Source organism: Amblyomma mixtum, chromosome 5 (genome assembly GCF_055824585.1).
Source record: "Amblyomma mixtum isolate Tamu chromosome 5, ASM5582458v1, whole genome shotgun sequence".
In the NCBI taxonomy this organism is placed as follows: domain Eukaryota; kingdom Metazoa; phylum Arthropoda; class Arachnida; order Ixodida; family Ixodidae; genus Amblyomma; species Amblyomma mixtum.
Window position 1 is genome coordinate 116,480,546 of NC_143016.1, and position 20,372 is coordinate 116,500,917.

Here is a 20,372-nt window from a genome sequence, read left to right on the forward strand (position 1 = left end):
AACTACTTATACTTCTCGATTTATGAAACAAATATACCCAAAAGCATGTAAGGGAATGTACTGGGATTTTTTTTGCTTGTAACGTGGGGAAGCACTGTATTTTTTTTTCATGTTCAGCTGCATACCCCAAGGTGTACATCAGTGTCAGTAATTGCTTCGATAGACTTCTGCAATGAGTCATGATCAATTTTGAGGTGATATCTCCTTAAATACGACGCAGTCAAGCGCGAAAAGTTTGGTGGACACATCATCAGGAATAACATCTACCAAATCATTTAAATAAATAAAAAAAACAGTGGTCCCAGAATGCTACTTTGTTGAACACCTGAAGTATCATGGCGGACACGGTAACTAGAATTTCTGACAACAAACTGTTCTCTATTTTTAAGGTAATCACAGATAGACTGAATAATGCCAAAAGGAAGTCCTATATAATTTTCAATTAACTTTTTATAGGGAACATTATCAAAAGACTTGCCATAATCTAAAAATAAAACGTCTACTTGCTCAGACATATCCTGAATTTGTGAACATTCATATATTGCAGTTACGAGTTTTGCAACGGTAGCGAAACCTTCTCAGCAGTCATGTTGACGCTCAATAAGACATTATGATCTTTGAGGAAGAAGTGATGATATCCTGCAACAATATGTTCTAAAAGTTTGCAAGGGTACACCTAATTGACACTGGACGGTAATTATTACAAGTAAATGGTCACCTTTTTGTGAATTAGCACGACGCGTGCTTTCCTCCTACGTAAGACTATTCTACCTTTTAATAACGATACTGAAAAAATTTTCAGACAAATTCAGCTATATACTCGGCATAACCCCTCAGAAATTTATTTGGAATACCTTCTGGTCGGGTAGATTTTTTTGTCTCAACCTTTAAGAGCATTGCCAGAACTCCTTCGCTGGTAATTACCCGATCGTCTATTGAGGCTGCTCTCTTGTCACTTTATTTTGTAGATATGTTTAGTTTGAGAGAAATGCGACAATCGCTTGAGATAAAATCTGCAAGGCTATGGCTAAAGTATTTATCTCTAGCAATTTTATTCTAGATAGTACATCACTGTTTAGTTATGCGAGCTGCGGTGTTTTTGTTCTGAGCTTTCTGTAAATCGTTTGGTTTGGCATTTAGTGCGAATGACATCTGTGGTAATCCAAGTATTTAGCCGCCGCTTTCGAACTGGTCTTAATGGGGGAAATTTTCTATACAGAACCTGGCGGCATACCGAAACTGCTGCGAGGAAAGGTCAACATCACCGCTAATAATACAAAGGTGAGTATCAAAGTAATCAATCACGGAAACAGAATCTGCCCGACTGAAGTCCCTAACTGCATTGTTAGTAGATTATTTATCTGCCTTATCTCCAGACACTTTCCAACAGAAAAAAATCAGTTTTCGGTCGGAAATTCCTGGTTCAACCTGTATCGTTCACTCTGTAATAATGTTACTAATAAATAAGAGGTCTAGTATATTATCTTCGCGGGTACAATCATTCACGGCTTGTTGGGGGCTTAGAGTTAGCATTATGTCTAAAACCGTATTGCAAGAAGCTGAGTGTCCATAATTCAGTTGGTTCTATAGGATAGCATACAGATTAAAGTCACCTGTAATGATGACATTTTTTCTATGCAGCTTCAAAAGAAGATCATACAGTTTATACATATAAGAATCATCAGCATCCGGAATTCGGTAACCGGAGCATAAAACGAATGAAAATTCCAAAAGAGACACTTTTATAAACAAACTCTCATGACCCGCGATTTGATGGGTGACAATAACATCAAAACCAGTTTTTGCCACTACTTCAAGGCCACCACCGCGAGAGCCCCTATCTCGTGTATAGGCATGATAACCGGGTGGTACTATTTCGTCGTCACCAATCGCGTCATGTAACCATGTTTGAGAAATCACACAAACTTGGGGGTCGTGCAAGAGTACCGTCTAGCGCGATTTGAAAGTTATCATACGAGCGTCGACCGGCCTAGCGTGCCAGGCGCCTAGCGGCCGGCTTTGAAACAATGAAAGTCACAAATTTGCATTCTTCTCTCCCTCGTTCGCTATTCCATGCTACAAACATCACCCCCCCCCCCCCCCCCCCCCCGCGAAGAAATCACCACCCTTTCTCTTCATTCTAAGATTTCCATTCTTTGCAGTCAAGCGTGGACTTGGTTACGTCTTATCTTCGCGGACAATGATAAAATTAGTGGGGAAGATCTGGTAAGGCTGATCCTTGACACTACTTCATTTGAACGACTTTCTGAGCAGCAAAACATATACCATCACAACATTGCCTCGGCGTACCGTCTTTGTCCACCGAGGAAATTTCGCAAATATTGTGGCAGAAGGGTATAACTGCTGTCACATACGCCAAATGCAGCTTCGTACCGTCCAATTCTAAATAATACCGAAGGTTACGTCGCGCGCAATACCATCGCTGCCTGTTCGATGAAGCAAAACAAAAGCTAAAAATCTACTTGCCTATAAGGGAGTGGCGGCTGCTTAAGGAACAGCAAAGAGTGAGGTAAGCTGGCCTGGTACCTCCCCCGCCACGGCAGAGGATTCTGGGCCATGGCACTGTTCCTGTTCTCGGTCGATGCTCGCGTGATAACCTTCAAATCAAGCTAGGCTGTACATCTTCTAGTTCATCTGTTTTCTTTGCGATGCTTTTAGCATTCAAAAAGATCAAACGGAGCTGATGCGACTATGCGTAGTCGCTAGCTTTGGGGTGGTTGGCTGTTTGTTTTCGCCATAAGTTTGCCGGTATTCATCGTATATCATCCCAAGTGTTCGCAACTAATCGCCAATGTGTAGCTTATCATTAACAAGCAGCATCTTCATGCCGCTGTCTTTATCTGCTCTTGCCCTTTGCCAAAGCAGCCTGCGCTTGCGCATAGTGTCGGCGCAGTAATCGTTCTGCAGACAAATACCTGTTCCTTTCAACGCCGAGCATTATGGAGGACTGCTTTTAGTTGCCATATAATCCTGGAAATAGAAAATAATTGGTCTGTTCATAGCAGTCCTTCCTAGGTGACGTATCTGAGCTACTTATGGACAGTTCACGCCCAATTTCTGTGCAAAAATGTCTGTAACTACATTGGTACATAGAAGAGGTTCTGCGTCATTAGGAATTTCAAAAAATTTCGGCAACAAGTTTGCTACGACCTTCTAAGTCAACTAGCCTTGCGAAATTCTCCACCTTGGGGAATTCCCCGAGATACATTGGAACGGCAGACGACTCGCACAAAGAGGAGTCAAACGCAAACGAAATCTACGAGCACACATCGAGGATGGCTGATAATGTTATCATTCCGGAGTGTAAGAGGCGGTCGTACTTACATGTGTGCCCATAGCGCGCTACTCCATTGAGTACTTTTTTTACTCGGGTCGTGCGCTCGTCGGGGGACTGCAAACTGTTCATAAGGTTCTTGAGAAATAACTGCAGCGCGAAAACCCGAAACACATACGGAAGGAACACCCATAGACAAGGACAATCGCTGTACTCACAGCTGATTTATTGTAACTAGGCAAGGTGAATATAAAGGCGGCATCGCACATTGGCGTAGAATACAGAAAGTCAGATACGTGCCGACGACACATTGAAAGGTACATCTTATCTTGCGGCAGAAAAAAGCTCGTACTCAGAACTATAAAGGAGTAACGAAGGCACGCATAGGCAGTCCTCGCCCTTTTTCGTTATATGGTAGGCGGTCTGATCTTTGTTTTTTCCTAATATATTTGCACTGTCGAAATGCGGCTAACACAGATTGCGCTCAACCAAACGCACGTCCTCACCGTTCTGTAAATTTCATCCCCGCTTCCTTAACTTATCATTGACGCATCTGCCAGTTGCGCCGACATACGCTTTTCAGCACGACAAAGACGCCTCGTAAACAACTCTTGATTGGCACTGCACATAGCGCTTGGAACACTTTATTCCGCATACACTTTTCGTGGTTTTCTTGCCGGAGATACGAGGGCAAAGTTTAGCGAGCTTTAGCGGAGCAGTAAAAACGAGCGGCCCCCCAAACATGTTCCCAACGTTCTTCATGTTATGCGAAACTTTGGGCACGTAGGGGGTAACTTTAATCTGCTTCGGTATTCTGCGCGTATGGGCGATGCAGCCTTTTTACTCACCTTGCATTGGTACAAAAATCAGTTGCGACTGCAGTGACTTTCCGTGTCAGTAGGTATTCCTTCCTTATGTTTTTGTACCGGAAGACGCGGGTTCGATCCCGGCCGCGGCGGCTGAATTTCGATGAAGGCGAAAGTCTAGAGGCCCGTGTACTGTGCGATGTCAGTGCACGTCAAAGAAACCCAGGTGGTCGAAATTTCCGGAGCCCTTCACTACGGCGTCCCTCATAGCCTGAGTTCCTTTGGGACGTTAAACCCCAATAAACCAACCTATGTGTTTGTAGTTTTCGCCCTGCAGTTACGTTTCAACAAAGTCACCAACTTGCCCAAATGTTCGTTTTACTGATGGTTATAAAGTGCAGGTAGTGAGGAATGGAATGTTTTTATTGTATTTTCGACCAACTTCAGTTGATTTCGACGTGGCGGGGATAGCGCAGATATATAAAAATGGATAGTAAACTAAAAATAAAACTCAGTAATAAATAGCGAAACTCTAAGTAGGATTTATAAAACCAAAGAAAATAATTGAAACAGACGAAAGGTTATCGGAAACAGCAAACTCATAAAAAAAGAAGGAATAATGGGGCCAACCCAACAAAAATAAGCCGCATAATATGTTGTTACAATAATGAATAAGAATAAAATTTATTGGCGATAAAATGAGAAAGCGGTATTTAAATGTCAGCTCATCGGCAGTCGACATTACAGAAAAGTAGATAAAGCAGCAATTCATATTGTCCACGCCAGGATAAATTTGCACTCTATGCGATGGTACCGCACTATTTTTCTAGTTTGTGGGCTGCTATTGTAGAATTGTGCAGAAGTTTTCATTGTTATTATCATTATTAGAAACGCGGTCAGTACTCTTTCAGGGAAAAGATACAGCACTGAACTTTTGGTCGGTTCGCTCTTTTCAGGATTACCTTGTATGTCTTGGAAAGACGACAGCGTTTTGCTAGGGTGGTGGATAAGACGCGGCCCTGATTGCTTCTGTGTCGTGCTTTGAAAGAAGAGGCGCCAGCTACAGCCTTCCTTCAAGGATTTTCCGAAGAGCTAGCCTACATAATTTTCAGCTTTTAGCTTAACGAAGTGACTGACACAGAAAAAATTTCTGCATCTCCGCTTCAAGGTACAGCCTGTCAAAAGTAACCAGGCTGCATGGCATGCTTCTCATTTGTATATTAGAGCCTTTACAGTTTTCTCTAAGGTCGAAAAGTTATTTGAAGGTGAGGACAGGGGTTCCCCTTACCATACAGAGATTTAGAGCTCGAGGGCTGCCATTATAGTTTAAATAAACGACTGAGAAGCAAAACCATAAAGCCTGGTTATTTTTGACAAAGACTGTACGTTTGATATCACTGCAGATAATGCGCTCTCTAACCTCAATGGTATTTTAGACAAGGCGTTCATACCAGATGCCTACAAAATGGCTACTGTTAGACCACTGTTTAAAGGATGTCAGAAAAACAACATTGAGTACTGTAGGCCAATATCTCTGTTGCCTATTTTGGCACAGATATTAGAAAAGTTCCTTTTTAAATGTATGACATAAATTTTAGAGAGATTTTTTTTATTCTTTCAGTGCCGCAGTCTGGCTTGGTTGCATGAAGAGACAGCACATCTCTTGCTGAAGATTCCGTGCCTTTCATTAGAAGCTTGCAGTTTCACGTCTACGTTATGGAAAGTCTTAAGAAATTGTCCCGAGTAATAGGCACTTCCAAATAAGCGGTGATGTTTTGTTTTTTGTCTTCCTATCGTCAGTATTCAACGACCAAGGTGATCGAAATTAACTCAGCAGTTGCCTGTTCCACTTCCGAAATGTTCTTTCTTTCCTTGTCTTTCCTATACGGGCCTCCTGATAACAACACAGTGAGCTTATGCTGTAAAAATGCAATATACACTCAAGACGAAGTTGAGGTGGTGTTCTGAAGAAAAATTAAATTAGATAAGATAAAAATGGGTCGGCGCATGACGAGGCCGCAGTGCGTTTCGTGAAGAGCACAGGAAGTGTTCTGGAGCCACTCTTGCCAAAAAAAATTAAAATTAAAAAAACGAGAAGATTGCTGCCTAGCGCGCTTTTACTGCATATGAGTTTATTAATGGTAACAAAAGTGTATCAGGACTTTGCACATAGCCGCATAAAATAGGCTGGCAAGTGTGAAATAAAAATCTACAGTCTTTGTCGAAAGTAACCAGGCTGCATGGTTTGCTTCTAGCTCGTACAGTGGAGCCCTTAGAGCTTCTCTGAAGCTGAAAGGGTTGTTAAAGGTAAGTACGGGGGGTTTTCTTACCTTCCAACACCTTTTGTTTTTAAGAAAGCCACAAGGGCTCCACTATACAAGCTAGAAGCAAACCATGCAGCCTGGTTACTTTTCACAAAGACGGTACATGATACTTCTTCAGCTATTACAGCTAAGAAAAACTAGCGTAAGCCTTTAGTACAAAAACAAGCGAGCATCTGCAAAAGAAATTAAAGAAAAAAAGCAACGATAAAATAAGCAAAATGGCTACCACGTGAGTGAAGCAGCAACATGGGCGAATCGGCAGGAGACGATTCGCAGCAACTGATAGGCCAGACCTGCTGGCTGTTTCCAAAGTTTCCGATGTGGCCTATCGGTGGTCGCAGTGGGGGCCCGACGCCAGCATACCTTCCGTATCGGTGCCCCGGGTTCATACTCCATGATTTCAGTTTTGGGAAGCAATCTATTGTCAGCAGAAATCGAAAACTATACCGCCGCTGTATCCCTGAACCTAGAGTTACCTCCATTTACATCGGCAGCAAAAGTTTACGCGATGCTAGGGTTAAAAAAAAAATATATTTTGACGCAATCACGCAATAAAGACGCCCAAAATGCCCGAAGGCATGACGAATTTCGCCCTTACGCCGTAGCTAACCGGACCACGTTAATCGGAGATTTAAGGAAAAGGCCTTCGCCCCAAAGTGGACGCAGTCAGGCCGATGATTATGGTTACAAAATGGCTACAAAAATATTTTTTACCCAGGACACACGCCCTGTAAATATTTGCTGCCGATAGTACTTTTGTTTTGCCTTTCCCGTGCCGACAATAGCGACTCTTATGTTGCAACCTTATTGGCACCGCATTCGAATAAACGAGATGCTTTCATTTATTGCATGCTGTCTTTAGGCCTACTATACGTTAAGGGCTCAGGTATCCGATTGCGGTTGGCAGTTCCTCCCATAATTTATTTGCCAGGACAATGTCATGAACAAATTAGCGGCTTCTATGAAGTCAGCCATTAATTCTCCCATCTCTTCTCAATTCAACTCTCAGAATACATCCTGCAAAAGTAAAGTGAAACACGATGAAAAATGCAACTCTGCCTGCCACTCTTCCTGATTGGTATTCCATCACTGTTTACTACTGCGGTGATCACTTATTACTACCAGAAACTAGGGTCGCTGTGCATCTCATGAGGACTTTTTCTAGCATATTACTCATGCTTCTGCGAAAAGCGGGTTAGGCGTAGCCTTATACTTGAAGTCATGAAACAGGGCGTGTTCTGGTGGCAAGTTCTTCAAGGCCAATATCTGCATCATCTTTCAATAAACTTGTCGTTACTTGAGCATCACCAGCCGCTTCTTTCCCTTGCATTACTCGCAAATCATTCGCTACTTTTTTTTCGTTACCACCGGGTTTTCCCATCTTTTAAACATCACCACTCGTGCTATTGTTGTGCTGATTATCTCCCCTACTCTATAAATCATTAACAACTAACCTGATAATTTAACCATCTTATGTCTCTGATTATATACACCTGACTTTCACCAATTTTGCGCCGGTTCAGTTTCCTGCGGCCTTCTGTCCTTGTTCAGACTCCTAGCACCCTCCGCTGCGTCGCAGGTGTGATCACCACGTTAGCCAGTTGCTCCGCAGCCGCTCGGGACTTGGGGCCTGGGTTATTCATTCGATTCCTATACCGATACCTAAAACAGGTCACAAGACTGGCAACTAATCCAATTACGAAATGATTACTTAATGGTTTATGGGGGTTTAACGTCCCAAAGCGACTCAGGCTACTAGGGACGCCGTAGTGAAGGGCTCCGGAAATTTCGACCACCTGGGGCTCTTTAACGTGCACGGACATTGCACAGTACACGGGCCTCTAGCATTTCGCCTCCATCCAAATTCACTAATCCAAGGAGGAAAGCATTACTTAATTATGGTAGTGTCCCGAATTCCTTGAAAACAAACAGAGTAAGTACGCACTACAAGGGCTGTCAGGAAAGTACCAGAACAAACTTGAAGACTGTACGCTGGTTCACACGCCACTAGGGTGCATGCTGGACTCGAATGCGCATGCGCGAGACTTAGTTCCCTCTTTCCTCCGCCTGTACGATCTCTTAGGGAGGTGACGGCCGCGAAATCACAACGGTTAAGGGGCTTCACTAGAATAGTGCAGTATTCAGCTTTGCCCACAATTCCCGGGCTAGCCTGAAACTATTTAAAGCTTTCAAATGCCATTTCCACGAGCAAAACATTACATATAGATAAAAATGCCTCACTGTCAACTCAATGAAGTGCTCAGGGATGTTACGGAGATGTGCGTTGCGAGAGGCCTTCCACTGCTCAGACAGCCAAAAATGTGGAGCACGAAAAGGACGCGATCAACGAAAAGGACATTGGCCTTCCACGAACTATTTCCTTCGCCGCCTCAAAGATGGCCTTTACAGAAAACTATCGGAGTTATGGATATACGTTGAGAGAGAGGGAGAGCTACGGCCACAATGCTAGTCGGTCATGAGCCAGACTTTTATTGATAAATGACGTCACCTCCTCTCAATTCAGATGCCATTAGCATCCCCCATCATGGCAGCTGAGACTTGCTGCTATGCAAGTCTCTTGTGACTATGTGACTTGCAAAGTATAAAGCTTTATTTCAAAGAAGATTTCGAATCACCTATGAGAAGCACTACACGGCAGCTGATAGGCTTTCCAAGCAAAGACTAGCGCGCTCTGTGATATCATTTCAAGAGTGCATGCAACGCCGCTGAAGTGTACGAACTCCAAAAAATGTATTTTAAAGAGCAGTGAGGCGCCGCTGCCTTACGCTGCCGACTCGTTGTGAAATGAAAGGGAAAACAAATTAGAGGTGATAGATTGGATTAATGCAAAAGAAATGTGAGAGGGTTCCTTTTCTTCTATTCGCCAATGCATTCCAATTCCAATTCTATTTCATTTCAGATCTTCTTCTAATTATAATTCTAGTGCAATTCTGTTCTATTCCAATTCTGTTTTTATTCTTGTTCCGTCTCTATTCGTAGTCACATCTTTTGTCCATTTTCGCTGAGTGATTCTTAGTCATTTTCATTTTTGTTTAGTCATTCTTCATACGCCCCTCCTTCCTCTTCCCTACAAGTGGAGAGTGCGATTTCCATCTCTCCACCTACCAAGTGTGGCAGGAGGAGAGAGGGGAATTTCCCTAAACACCATCTGGCACAGATGGCAGATGGTGGCTTCACACAGGCGCCGACGCCGTACAGTTTTCACCTTCATGACCCTCCTAATGCTACAAATTAAAAGTATGACTTTTTTTCGGGCATACCTAGTACTGGCTATTCACTGCGTACAACTTCCAGCGTTAAATGCTGCGTTGTCAGATGCTATGGTGCTCTTGCCCGTGTCTGGCAATATATCATTGAGAAGTGTCCTTATCAGACCGCTGTTGTGTGTTTCATTTCATTTTTTTTTTCGCTTCGGTCGTTTCGCCAGAAAGGAATGCTAGGGCGAGGACTATGCACTGCGGATCTCGGTGCTTATGGAAACAAATAACGCGTACCGCACGCGACTGGGTTCGCGCCTCCACCGTCTCGCCCCTTACGACTTGTAAATATCCGAGTCAGCAACGGGCGGAACTGTCACGCGCAGCTCTTTTTTTTTTACCACCCAGTCGTACATCACCCTACGCCTTGCGTCGCCTTCACCGATGTCTCATTCTCCTGTGATCGGCTCCGTACGTACACACCCGGATACCGTACCCCTGGTCCATTGTAACACCGCTGGCGAATAATCCTCACACCGCGAGTCATCGCAGCGTGGGCTGGGTTGTTCCTTCGCATCGCCTTATAAAGAAGCGGGTACCGAGGCGTTGCCTCAGCCGAAGTACGTACGCGACTCCAGGGGAACACACAAAAGGAGGAAGGCGGTGGGTCTTATCGCAGCTGTTCACAGCAGATAACGTCGACGGGGCAACGGCGAGCGCGAGCCGAACGGCACCGACTAAAGTTCGAGGACTCCGCCCGCCGCCATTGAAGCCCGAGGAGCTAGACGACGTGAACGTGCTCGTCGCCGGCGCCGTATTTGCCGCGCATTTTTCTTTTTCTGCCTCAACGCCAAGGCGCCGCGCTGTGTGCGGCGAACAACGCAGTGGAAGAACGCGCTGACGTGAGGGACCGTGTGGTTGACGGACGCTGAACCTGCTGGGAACTCTTCGAGACCGACTCGCCGAGGCTGAAGGCGCCACGCTAGAAGCCAGGTAAGAAAAAGGACGTTGGGCGCTGCCGGTGATATCGCTGTGACCGGCAGCGCCATTGGAGGCGCCGTTGTCTTCTCAGCTTCGAATGGGCGGGGGCTTCTCCGCCAGAGACTAACGGTCATCCGCTAACGGTCCGCACTGCCTCTTCCGCTTCGAGAAAACTTTCTTGGGGTACAGTATGAGTTGTTTTGCCTCCTGTATGTTTTTGTCGGTCGAATAACTCTAACATATCGAATCTGTCCGTTACGAGCAGGTCTGCGTGCCAGCTATTTTCAAATGGGGTGTTGGCTTCTTGCGATAAGTGCCGACGGCTCGCTAACACTCGCCGCTTGCCACCAGCGCATGTCTTAAGCAATGCACTCCTCCTAGCAGAAAGCTTCTATAAGCTTGAACTCTGACAAGAAATGTTTCCGATTTCAAGTATTCGATTCAAATTAAAAGGTCTTACTTCGAAGACGACGCACTGACTGAAGGGAGCCCCCGGTCAGCCTTAGCTGAACTAAACTGCATCTGATACTCTACGAACAGCCGCGTTACTCAACTCTGAATAAGAGTGTTCAAAATTCTCAAGTGTTAATAAGAAAACCGACAATGCTTCCCACAACCGAAGGCCACGGACAGACCACATGGCACATTAAGCCCTGCCCTTCTGCGACCGTAGTAGCATCACAGGTACCCTTCGATGAGGCACTCAGGGCGGTCGTATCCATGCAGTGTTACGAACTACGGGATCCCTTCTGTAACTTGGGAATAATGCTGTTTCTGCAACCTATTTTCGAGTTTCTAGATGGCAGTACCCCGCCACTGACCGAAGAATGACAAAACGGAGCGCAATAATTTGATCATGGGCGCACCCTTTCACTCAAACTGCTTCATACCCAACAATTCTGGACAAAATAATTTTTGAGCAGGAAATCATTCATGAACGCAGTTTTTTCATATAATGAAAGATTTCACTATAACAATCAATGTATCCGCAGATCACAACACGGGTGTGTTGAATTTTTTTTTCTATTAATGTTTTTGCTATCGTCAAAAGCGTTCCCCATTGGTTTTCTATGGGAGTTTTAACAGTTCGATACGATCGATGGAAACACTTTAAAAGAAATATTTTGCTACATGTTAGGAGAATGAACCATTAGCTACAATATTTTCGAACAATGTTCATATGATTTTTCAATTTTCAAAATTTTTCTCCGAAATTGTTGGACATGGTTTTGCTCAAGCCTTTCACAGCTCAAGGACGCGAAAATTATCTTTTGTGAGGGAGCTCGTTACTTTTAACCGCTGAAACAAGTGGCCTCCTCCTAACTGGTTCGTACCTCTTATGAATTCTGCAGTTAAGTTTCTTTCGGGCATCTGTGTAGTTATCGGCTGAAAAAACGCCCATTGTTTGCTGTCCTAACTGAAAGCACTTTTATCGCCGGCAGCAAAGCTAAACAAAGGCGGACTTATTCTTTTTATTGTTGAACGTACAGCGATTACATTGAGCTCTTTCAAGCGCTTGTGATGTTCGCTTGCTTGCTGGATTTCATGCAAAAGCTTATGGGCTGCAAACAGGCAACAACTTTGAAAGGATAGGGCCCAACGCTTGCGGCACAACGGAAAGATTACTCCTCCCCTTCACGGCAGCACGCTTTAACCACCGTACACAGGCGTTGCAACTGTGGCAGATATACTTATCAGTGAGCCATAGAGACTGAGTCCATCGCCCATTCCACTGTAATGCGCTACGCATGGCCCCTCTTTTCTTAATTCTCTTCACCTCGAGTCAAACAGAGTAGGAAAAAAACGGTCAAAAAAGAACGAAACCTAAAAATCGCTTCTGCCCTGTTCGGAAGATTTAGGTGGCATGCAGCTCGCTCATTTCATATTTGCAATACATTTAATAGAACAATTTCCTGGACCTATCGAATATGAGGGATCAGTCACTACAGCGCAGACAGACACAGCCATGGAAAAAACGGGAGCACAAACTCTGATGTGGGTTTCTATGAAGTCGTACTGCATAAAACGTTTCTTGTATGTTCATGTGTTTCTGCATTCCTGAAGCTTATCGAAGGAGGAGTGGGGTAGTTAACTCTGACGATTTTTAAACGTGCATAATACGCCTGAGAGCAAGTATCAGCCTTGTATAGACGTGGCTGCATTTGTTCAAAGAATTCACTAATGTAGTAGGCCTACATGGATTCATGAAGAGTGCTAAAGAATTATTTTGAAACGAATTCAAGCGCACAACAACACGCACACAAGAGAGGAAAGACACAGGACAGGCGCTATACATTATTAGCGCCTGTCCTGTGTCTTTCCTCTCTTGTGTGCGTGTTGTTGTGCGCTTGAATTCGTTTCAAAATAAGCTATGCACCATCTAGCCCAAACAGAAGTTTTGTTAAAGTGCTAAAGAAGAAAATGACATTCTCAACTTGAAACATATAAGTCGCAGCTACTTTTGGAGGCATGAATTTTGTATGAACTGAAATGGATAGCTGCATAATGGGAGCATAGCTGCAGTATCACTGACGAAGTTGATTGTAGTATCTTTTTGCTCCTAGCATGAAGGACAGACGAACAATAACCGTTGCGCAAACTTCTTACGTGAGCAGAGGCCAGTCACAGAAGGCTCGTCTCTAAGGTGACCGATATCCTCACATTGTAGTCGGCATTATCAGTGGATTTTTTTGCGCCATTTAAAATCTACCACGCCGCACACCACTTCAGATGACTACGGCCCCAAAAGAACAGTCCGGAGGTGACGGAATGTGACCGCACCCGTATGCGAACTCTATACTGTTCGAATTTTTCTACGTGGTCATCGTTTTAAGGCAACTCAATTGGCCAAGATGTTGGCTCGTGTCAAGTTGTGTTCTTTCGTGCTAACATTTAAGAACTGCAAATTTTCGGAGGCTAACACTCCTTCTAGTAACTGTAAATGCTTCTTAAAACCAGCGTGGTTAAGAGAAGAGACATACGAATCGACTGGTAATTATTCAAATAGCACTGCAAAGGTCATCAGTGCTTGAAAAAAAAACTTAATTTTTGCTGCCTGGAAACGTACCCTGCTGTTTAACGTACAGGGTTGGTCAAATGTTTCTAAGTCACAGGGTCTGGTTTTGAGCTATGTGGCGTGCATTAACCCTCAAAGCTCGATATCTCCGCACGGGGTAGAAGAAGTATACGGGGTAGGAGAAGTAACAACCTTGTTAGGTTCATATCGGTGTTAAGGGCCCGACTGTAACTCTTCTGAACAGGCCCTGTGGCCCAGGAACTTTAGAACCATGTACCTAGTCAATAAAATGCGAGAATAAACTAAACTTTAGAAAAAATCGAAGCTTCGGCACTTTCGTATTTCCACTCAGCCATTCCACGCTTACAACTTCCTCTCATGAGTGGTAGTTGTACAAATGACGAAACGCTGAAGTGGTTTGTGATGACACGCGTGCAAGAACGCTGGCAAGAAAAAAACGGTGAACGTGACGTGCCGCTACGGAGAATTCGTCGCGGCAAACAGGACGGCTCATAAGGCATACATCTAGATAAGACAGTTTGCTCTGCTATTCTGCGCGTAGGACCAGTGATAGCAGGCGCTTGTGGGCAAGAGCCAACTCGTCGAGTGCCGCATAGTATCGGACTTACCCGCACGGACGTTTCATAAGACAAGGCAGTTGTTGCAGGCAGACGTTTTCCCCAAATCGACGGCAGAGCAACTTATTCCCCATCGATACCAGGAACTACTGCCGCCAGTCTAGAACATTTCAACGCGCAGTCAGTGTCCTTAGCTATGAAATGGCAGGGTGTACTCCACACTCGCGATATGTCAGTTGGCGATAGATTGTCGCATTGTCACGGGTCTACCGAAGCACACACCTTTCAATAAGTTTTACGCGCATGGAGGCATGAACTTGATTTCCGAGATTTCTGTAAAGGTGAACCTTCCGCAGACGAGCCTGCTGAGCTGCACGCCAGCTGGACATCATATCGTGCAGGAGCTTGAGATGGCACTTCACAGTGCAGGTCAAACTGCAGATGATTGCGTCCCACTCCCTCTGTTCCCTATACTTGTACGCACAGATGGGAGACCATTAGCACGGAATATGGTTCCAGAATGTGGTAACTCGGAGCGACGCAAGCGCTTCACTAAGGCGCCCAGCTATAACATAGCTCACTAAATACCGACTACCCCCGCTATCGCATAAACCGATATGGCAGAGACTGTGCTCCCCACAGCCAGTCACAATTGTATGGAGTCCCCAGGCAGGTCCCTACAGTGGCGTGGGTGAACATTACCGATTGCATGGTGATTACGGCTGCACTCCGCAACGTCAATGACATCAACACTGAGTAGCCAGAACCTACAGCGCTTTCAAAGCCGTGCAGTGGGCCCTACAAAAATTTCCTCGTCTGGCCTCCAGTCACAGACTCTACTTCTTGGCGGACCCGTCTATATGAAACGGGCAGACGAGTTAGTGCGACCCCTTCAATATGCCCTAGCATCGTCGGTGATTTAGCAGCTGCATTTTTGGAACTGCACTTCAAACTCAACACGCCAGCATCGAAGACAATGTGCGGTTCAACAGCGAGGCGCGAGCAGCACCATACAAGATGGCAACCGCGCTGAACTCACATACCACCTTAGCGGATACACACGTCTGCCCGCTGGGTCCCTAAACTTTTAAAGAAATCGCGAATAAGAAACGCTGCAAGGCCCTGTAACACCTCCGCTGTGAACGAGAGGATCGCACTGAGGAGCACGCAAGCCGTATTCCGCCTATGCACGCAGACTCTTTCTTGTCCGCCACCTTGCAACCGATATTGCTCTAACAATGGCCTTACGGTCCAGTATACGTGTTAATGAAGAAATAGTATCACTCGAAACAGCATTATAATAAAGATTCACTGTTTGAAACAGTCTTGATTTTAGCCATAGATTTTGCGTTCAAAAAATATGCTCCCGAACACAGAATTTCAAATCCTATATTGTTTTTACACATCTTTAGCTCCAAAACAAAATGGACACAGAAATTATGCCTTCTGCGGATGTCAAAACCGTATAGCAGACAAGAGTACACATCAAGCAATTGACACCATGATATGTCATTTTTTCGCAAATAAGAATCCTACAAAGGTAACTCGCACTGCCTTCGGACCTATGTGGCTGACTCTAACTGCAACTCTAACAGACCGCGGAATATTAGTCTTAGTGAAACATGTTGTCGGGTAGTGGTGACAGCAATCACAGGCATGCTGGTCTAGGAGTCACCACTGATAGTTTATTTTGGGGAACTTGTGTCCTCAAAAAAAAAAAAAACTAGCTCGGCACTGAACTGGATGGGAATGGCGGTCAACCTCGGCTACACTCATTTTTTATACAACAGCGAAATTACCAGGCAAGACAGCCGAAAACATTGCATAAAACGTCACAAAGGAAAGCAGTAACGTTTATACAATCCATATGGGCACATACCAGTCTATGACCTCCTTAAAAGTGGCTTACAGTCTATTCCAAACCGAAATCACATATATCGGTAGACATTCTGTTTCATCTTATTAATCATCATTAAAACGTGAACCGCTCGAATATTTTACTTATTCTTCGGGATATGATATCGAAATCTTCATTCTCTTTAAATAACGCTATTAAACTAGCTGGTCAAATTCAATGCCCTTTTTCCAAGGACCATCACTCACTGGAGCAGACTCGCTGATAATGCTATGATGCAGAAGTCATTGCATTTAGATAAAAGTACTTAAACTCATGATCTTAAACGCACATCTTGTGTGCGTGTTCTTGTGCGCTTGAATTCATATTAAAAAAATCAAGACTAAGCCATAAGCGTCCCTAATGTACCTTGTTTGGCGCCCTCAGAGAATAAACGAAAAAATAACTAAAAGTTTGAGAGAACCAGCACTTAAGAGTTATCCCGATCTAAAGAACCACGAATGCCCCGTTGTCAGCTGTTTTTAAAGGGTAGCCTGTTGATGACCTGTAAATGTTGGTATCCCAGCACGCACAGTCGCACCGTGGCACATCTGTCGAACCAGTGAAAAATAAAAACAAAAAAGTAACTCGATTAGAACATTCTAGCAAGTTGTCGCAATTTGTTTCTTTAGAATAGCGAGTACATTGTAGCACTCCGCCATTAGCATTCGATGTGTCATGTTTCTTTTTGTTTTAACTGCGGAAAAATGCTTCGCAGTGCCACTAACGTTGACATATCTCTCTTTGTTCCAGAAAATGAGACTGCTTTCCTTCTTACTCATAACAGGTAAGTGCGCCATCTCTATTTCCAAACACGAATCGCGAGAACGTATAGTGATAGACGACTTAGCCACAAATTTTTCGTAATGTGAATATGATGGGGTGGAGACGTCTTCAGTTCCTCGGGAGAGAAAAAGCTTGGATGAGAAGACGACCGTGTCACTTATGTCGGACTCTATTTAGTGAGAGAAAGGTCGGCCGTTGAAAACATTCCCTTCTTGTGCCCCTTGTGTTAAGTCCCCCATATATATGTGTATATATTTTTTCTTCTAATTTCTTATATATTTTACTCATAAAGTGATTAGAATACCTATTCCCCATTAAATAAACATCACAAATAAAAATAAAAGCATTCCTCTATTTTTCAACTGGTTTCGATTACCGTTGGCTTCCTTAATTGATATACAATACATACTGTGTGTATGGCCACCTTTTTTTTATTTTTAATACGTACGTGATCACAAGTGCTTCCTTGAGACAGCAGCTGACAAATATGTAACTTGCAAGTTATGTTCCGAAAAACGCAGAGATATTGAGGCAGTGACTGCACTGCACTGCGTTGCCACTTGTTGATAGCGAGGCGCTGGATAGAAAGTCTGTTGGCGAGACATATTTCTTAAGTTTCACTGACACAACTGACATTCTTGACCTGAATGGGTCAAAAACACTTCCCTCTCATATGTGCTCAAAGGCTTCTACTATTCTCACTAAACCAAAACTCATATGCCTGTTGAGGATTGGAGCCTTCCACACTATTTCTAGTACCTTTAAGGCAACAAAGTTAAGAGAAAAAGCAATGCTCCTGGGTGGAGAGTAGAACCACTTCGATCGAATCTCTTCTGAAACCAGTTAACAATAGCTATGATTTACCCTGCGACATGCAATCGAAACGCAATGCGAACTTTTTCGGTCTTATTAACAAGGAAAGTATCAACTTAAAGGCAATGACTACTTGCACTAGTGCCTGCTACAAGTTCTAAGTTTTCCAAACAAAAATATATTTCTACGATTTAATGTTGCAAGATCATGTCTTCTTTAGCATACGTCTTATCTTTTCCCTGTTCATGTTTTATTTATCACGTCTTCTTTGCCAACAACTTCCACCACCAAAGCCACACTGTTTGTCGCTAACACCTCAATTCTTACGAACCCCAGAACCTCTATGAACCATACCGCCGTCATTATCACTAAACCCAATTTCATTCTGTCCGTTCAATTAAAAAAACAAGAATACAAATGGCGAGGTGAGAACAAAAGTGTTAGAGAAGCAGCTGCAGTAACGTTGCGTTTGCCTCATTTAGGAAGTAGTACTATCATGTTGCAAGGCCAAAGTAAGTGTCACTTACAGCTGCTTTTACAGCCCGGCTTTAGGGGGAACTTAAAGTCAAGTTTAAAACTACAAACAGATAAAAAGTCGTGTTTCTAGTACAAAGGCAAACACGCAAAATTGTACTCAGCCATTACAGCTACAGCTGCCATAAAAGGTAAGTGCAAACATCCAATTTTTATAGGTTCCTGAGTAGGGGTGCGAGAATAGTACTGTTTCGCAACCGAATTGAATACGAATAGGGCACCTTTGCCACCGAACCGAATGTGAACTGTGCAACAAAAACCGAATTAAATACGAATCGTCATGAATATTAGTTGCTTATACGAAAATTAGTTAGAAACGAACAGCAGTGGAGCAGCGATGCGCTATTTCTTACTGAGCTCTAGATATAGTTTTCAAAAGACACAATGCTCCGCTCACCTAGAAGGTACGCAACACGAACTCAGTACAAACTCTAACACCGTCGTTTCGTAGATACAGGGAAATTTCATTTTCCTACTCATGACTACAGGGAATAAACCAGCAGCATATCTCAGTAGGTGAAAGCAGCGCAAGCCATGAGCCATGGCCTGCGAGACCGAGCATCAAAGTAGGGTTTGCTAAACCTGCCTCAGCCCTGTAACGTCGGCCAAGCTTGAAAGCTATGTAGAAGCATGATCAACGCTGCGGCACCAGTGTACTGCGTCGCTGCGCTTAACCCTCCATCTCCAGCACACCCATAGGTACTTACAACACGCTACGCGGAGTCAAGTGTGCACCGTTTTTGAAGCAAGCGTCGAATAAAACTACGGCGTACGTTACTCTAATAGAGACCTTTAGCATACCGTGTACCGTGTTTACGTTACCGGTACCGGAGTACCGGAAGCCCACGCGCAGCCAATGCGCGTGCGCAAATTTCCTTGACGGCGCCAGATGGCGCCACGTACCCGGCAGATACGCGCGCGCCTGTCGCATCGGGACCAATCAGCGTCTGCTCACCGGCGGTGGGCGGGCTCACGGTACTCCGGTAACGGTAACGGTAACACGGTACACGGTATGCTAAAGGTGTCTACTAACGCGATAGCGTTAAAGGCCCCGTTACGCAGGAAATCTGGCGTGGGCGTAGTCGGCGCTGTGAGTGAAAAATCACGAGCATGAGTCTGGAAGATGGTGCCCAGAGAGCAATAGAAGGCAGGTGTGCCACCTGGGTCACGTGACCTTGCGGCATCATCACAACATTCCCACCGGATAGTGAACAAACAGGCCAACGTGACAGGCGGCAGTTAAATTATTGATTGACCGCTCGGGAAGAACAACTGGGTCGCACAAGGCCCACCGCTGGGAGCACCTGCCATCGCAGAGCGGTGGCAGGTGCTCCACCTCAGGCAAGCAGGCACCGCTCTGCGACGGCAGGTGCTACCAGCGGTGGCGGATCGCTTAACCGCTGCACCACTCTGCCAGGAGGGGTATGAAGACTCCCAGGGATCTATGAATGTAAATTAGAGTATGACCTTCTGCATGTATGGGAATTGCCCGATTACGCTATCGCATCATAACCGTAAGGCGGACCTTAGGTGTCCCCTCTATTTTTAGAAAAAATAATCAAGAATTTAGCAACGAATTCGCTTTGCTTCGAATAATTTTGAACAAACACAATTTTGATTCGTTCAAAAGGAGAATGTTCGATCCCCTATAAAAAAATTTCGAATGTTCACACACCCCTATTCTTGAGGCATGCACGTGGCGTCACATTGACGAAGTTTTCCGAGAGCTTCCATCACGAGGTACACGAATGAGTGTGAGGGGACGTACAACGCCAGCTTGGGGGACTTTGTTTCAGGATGCCTCCTCCACGTCGGCTGGTGCCTGATGGGCGGCACCCCTTTCAGCGAGTTCTTCAAGCCACGCTGCTTTACGCCTCTCAAAGACAACCGGCATCTGAAGATGGGCCAGATGCTGCCCGCTGGATTTACCATTTCCAGTTTCCTCGACAAGCTTCAGTTGCTCGAGCAGAAGCTGGCCGAACGAAGTAGCGGCAACCCGCTCAACGCTGTCGACATGGCAATCTACGTGCTGCGAACGTAAGAAAAACCAAGTACTCTAACCTTAGATATAAGAGACCGAACCTGCTCGCTACAGCAGGCGGACCTGGAGAGGCTGCTTTTCAAGCC

The 20,372-nt window shown here is 44.7% G+C and overlaps 1 protein-coding gene across 1 annotated transcript in view; it reads left to right on the forward strand.

Moving 5' to 3' along the window:
• Nucleotides 1-10,274: 10,274 nt before the first annotated feature.
• LOC149343426 (uncharacterized) overlaps nt 10,275-20,372 on the forward strand; it is a 35,605-nt gene continuing 25,507 nt past the window's right edge. The window contains exons 1-3 of the mRNA XM_089545911.1: nt 10,275-10,636; nt 16,866-16,899; nt 20,042-20,282. Coding sequence (XP_089402037.1) covers nt 16,869-16,899; nt 20,042-20,282 — 272 coding nt within the window. The 5' untranslated portion in view covers nt 10,275-10,636; nt 16,866-16,868. The remainder of the gene's footprint in view (nt 10,637-16,865; nt 16,900-20,041; nt 20,283-20,372) is intronic.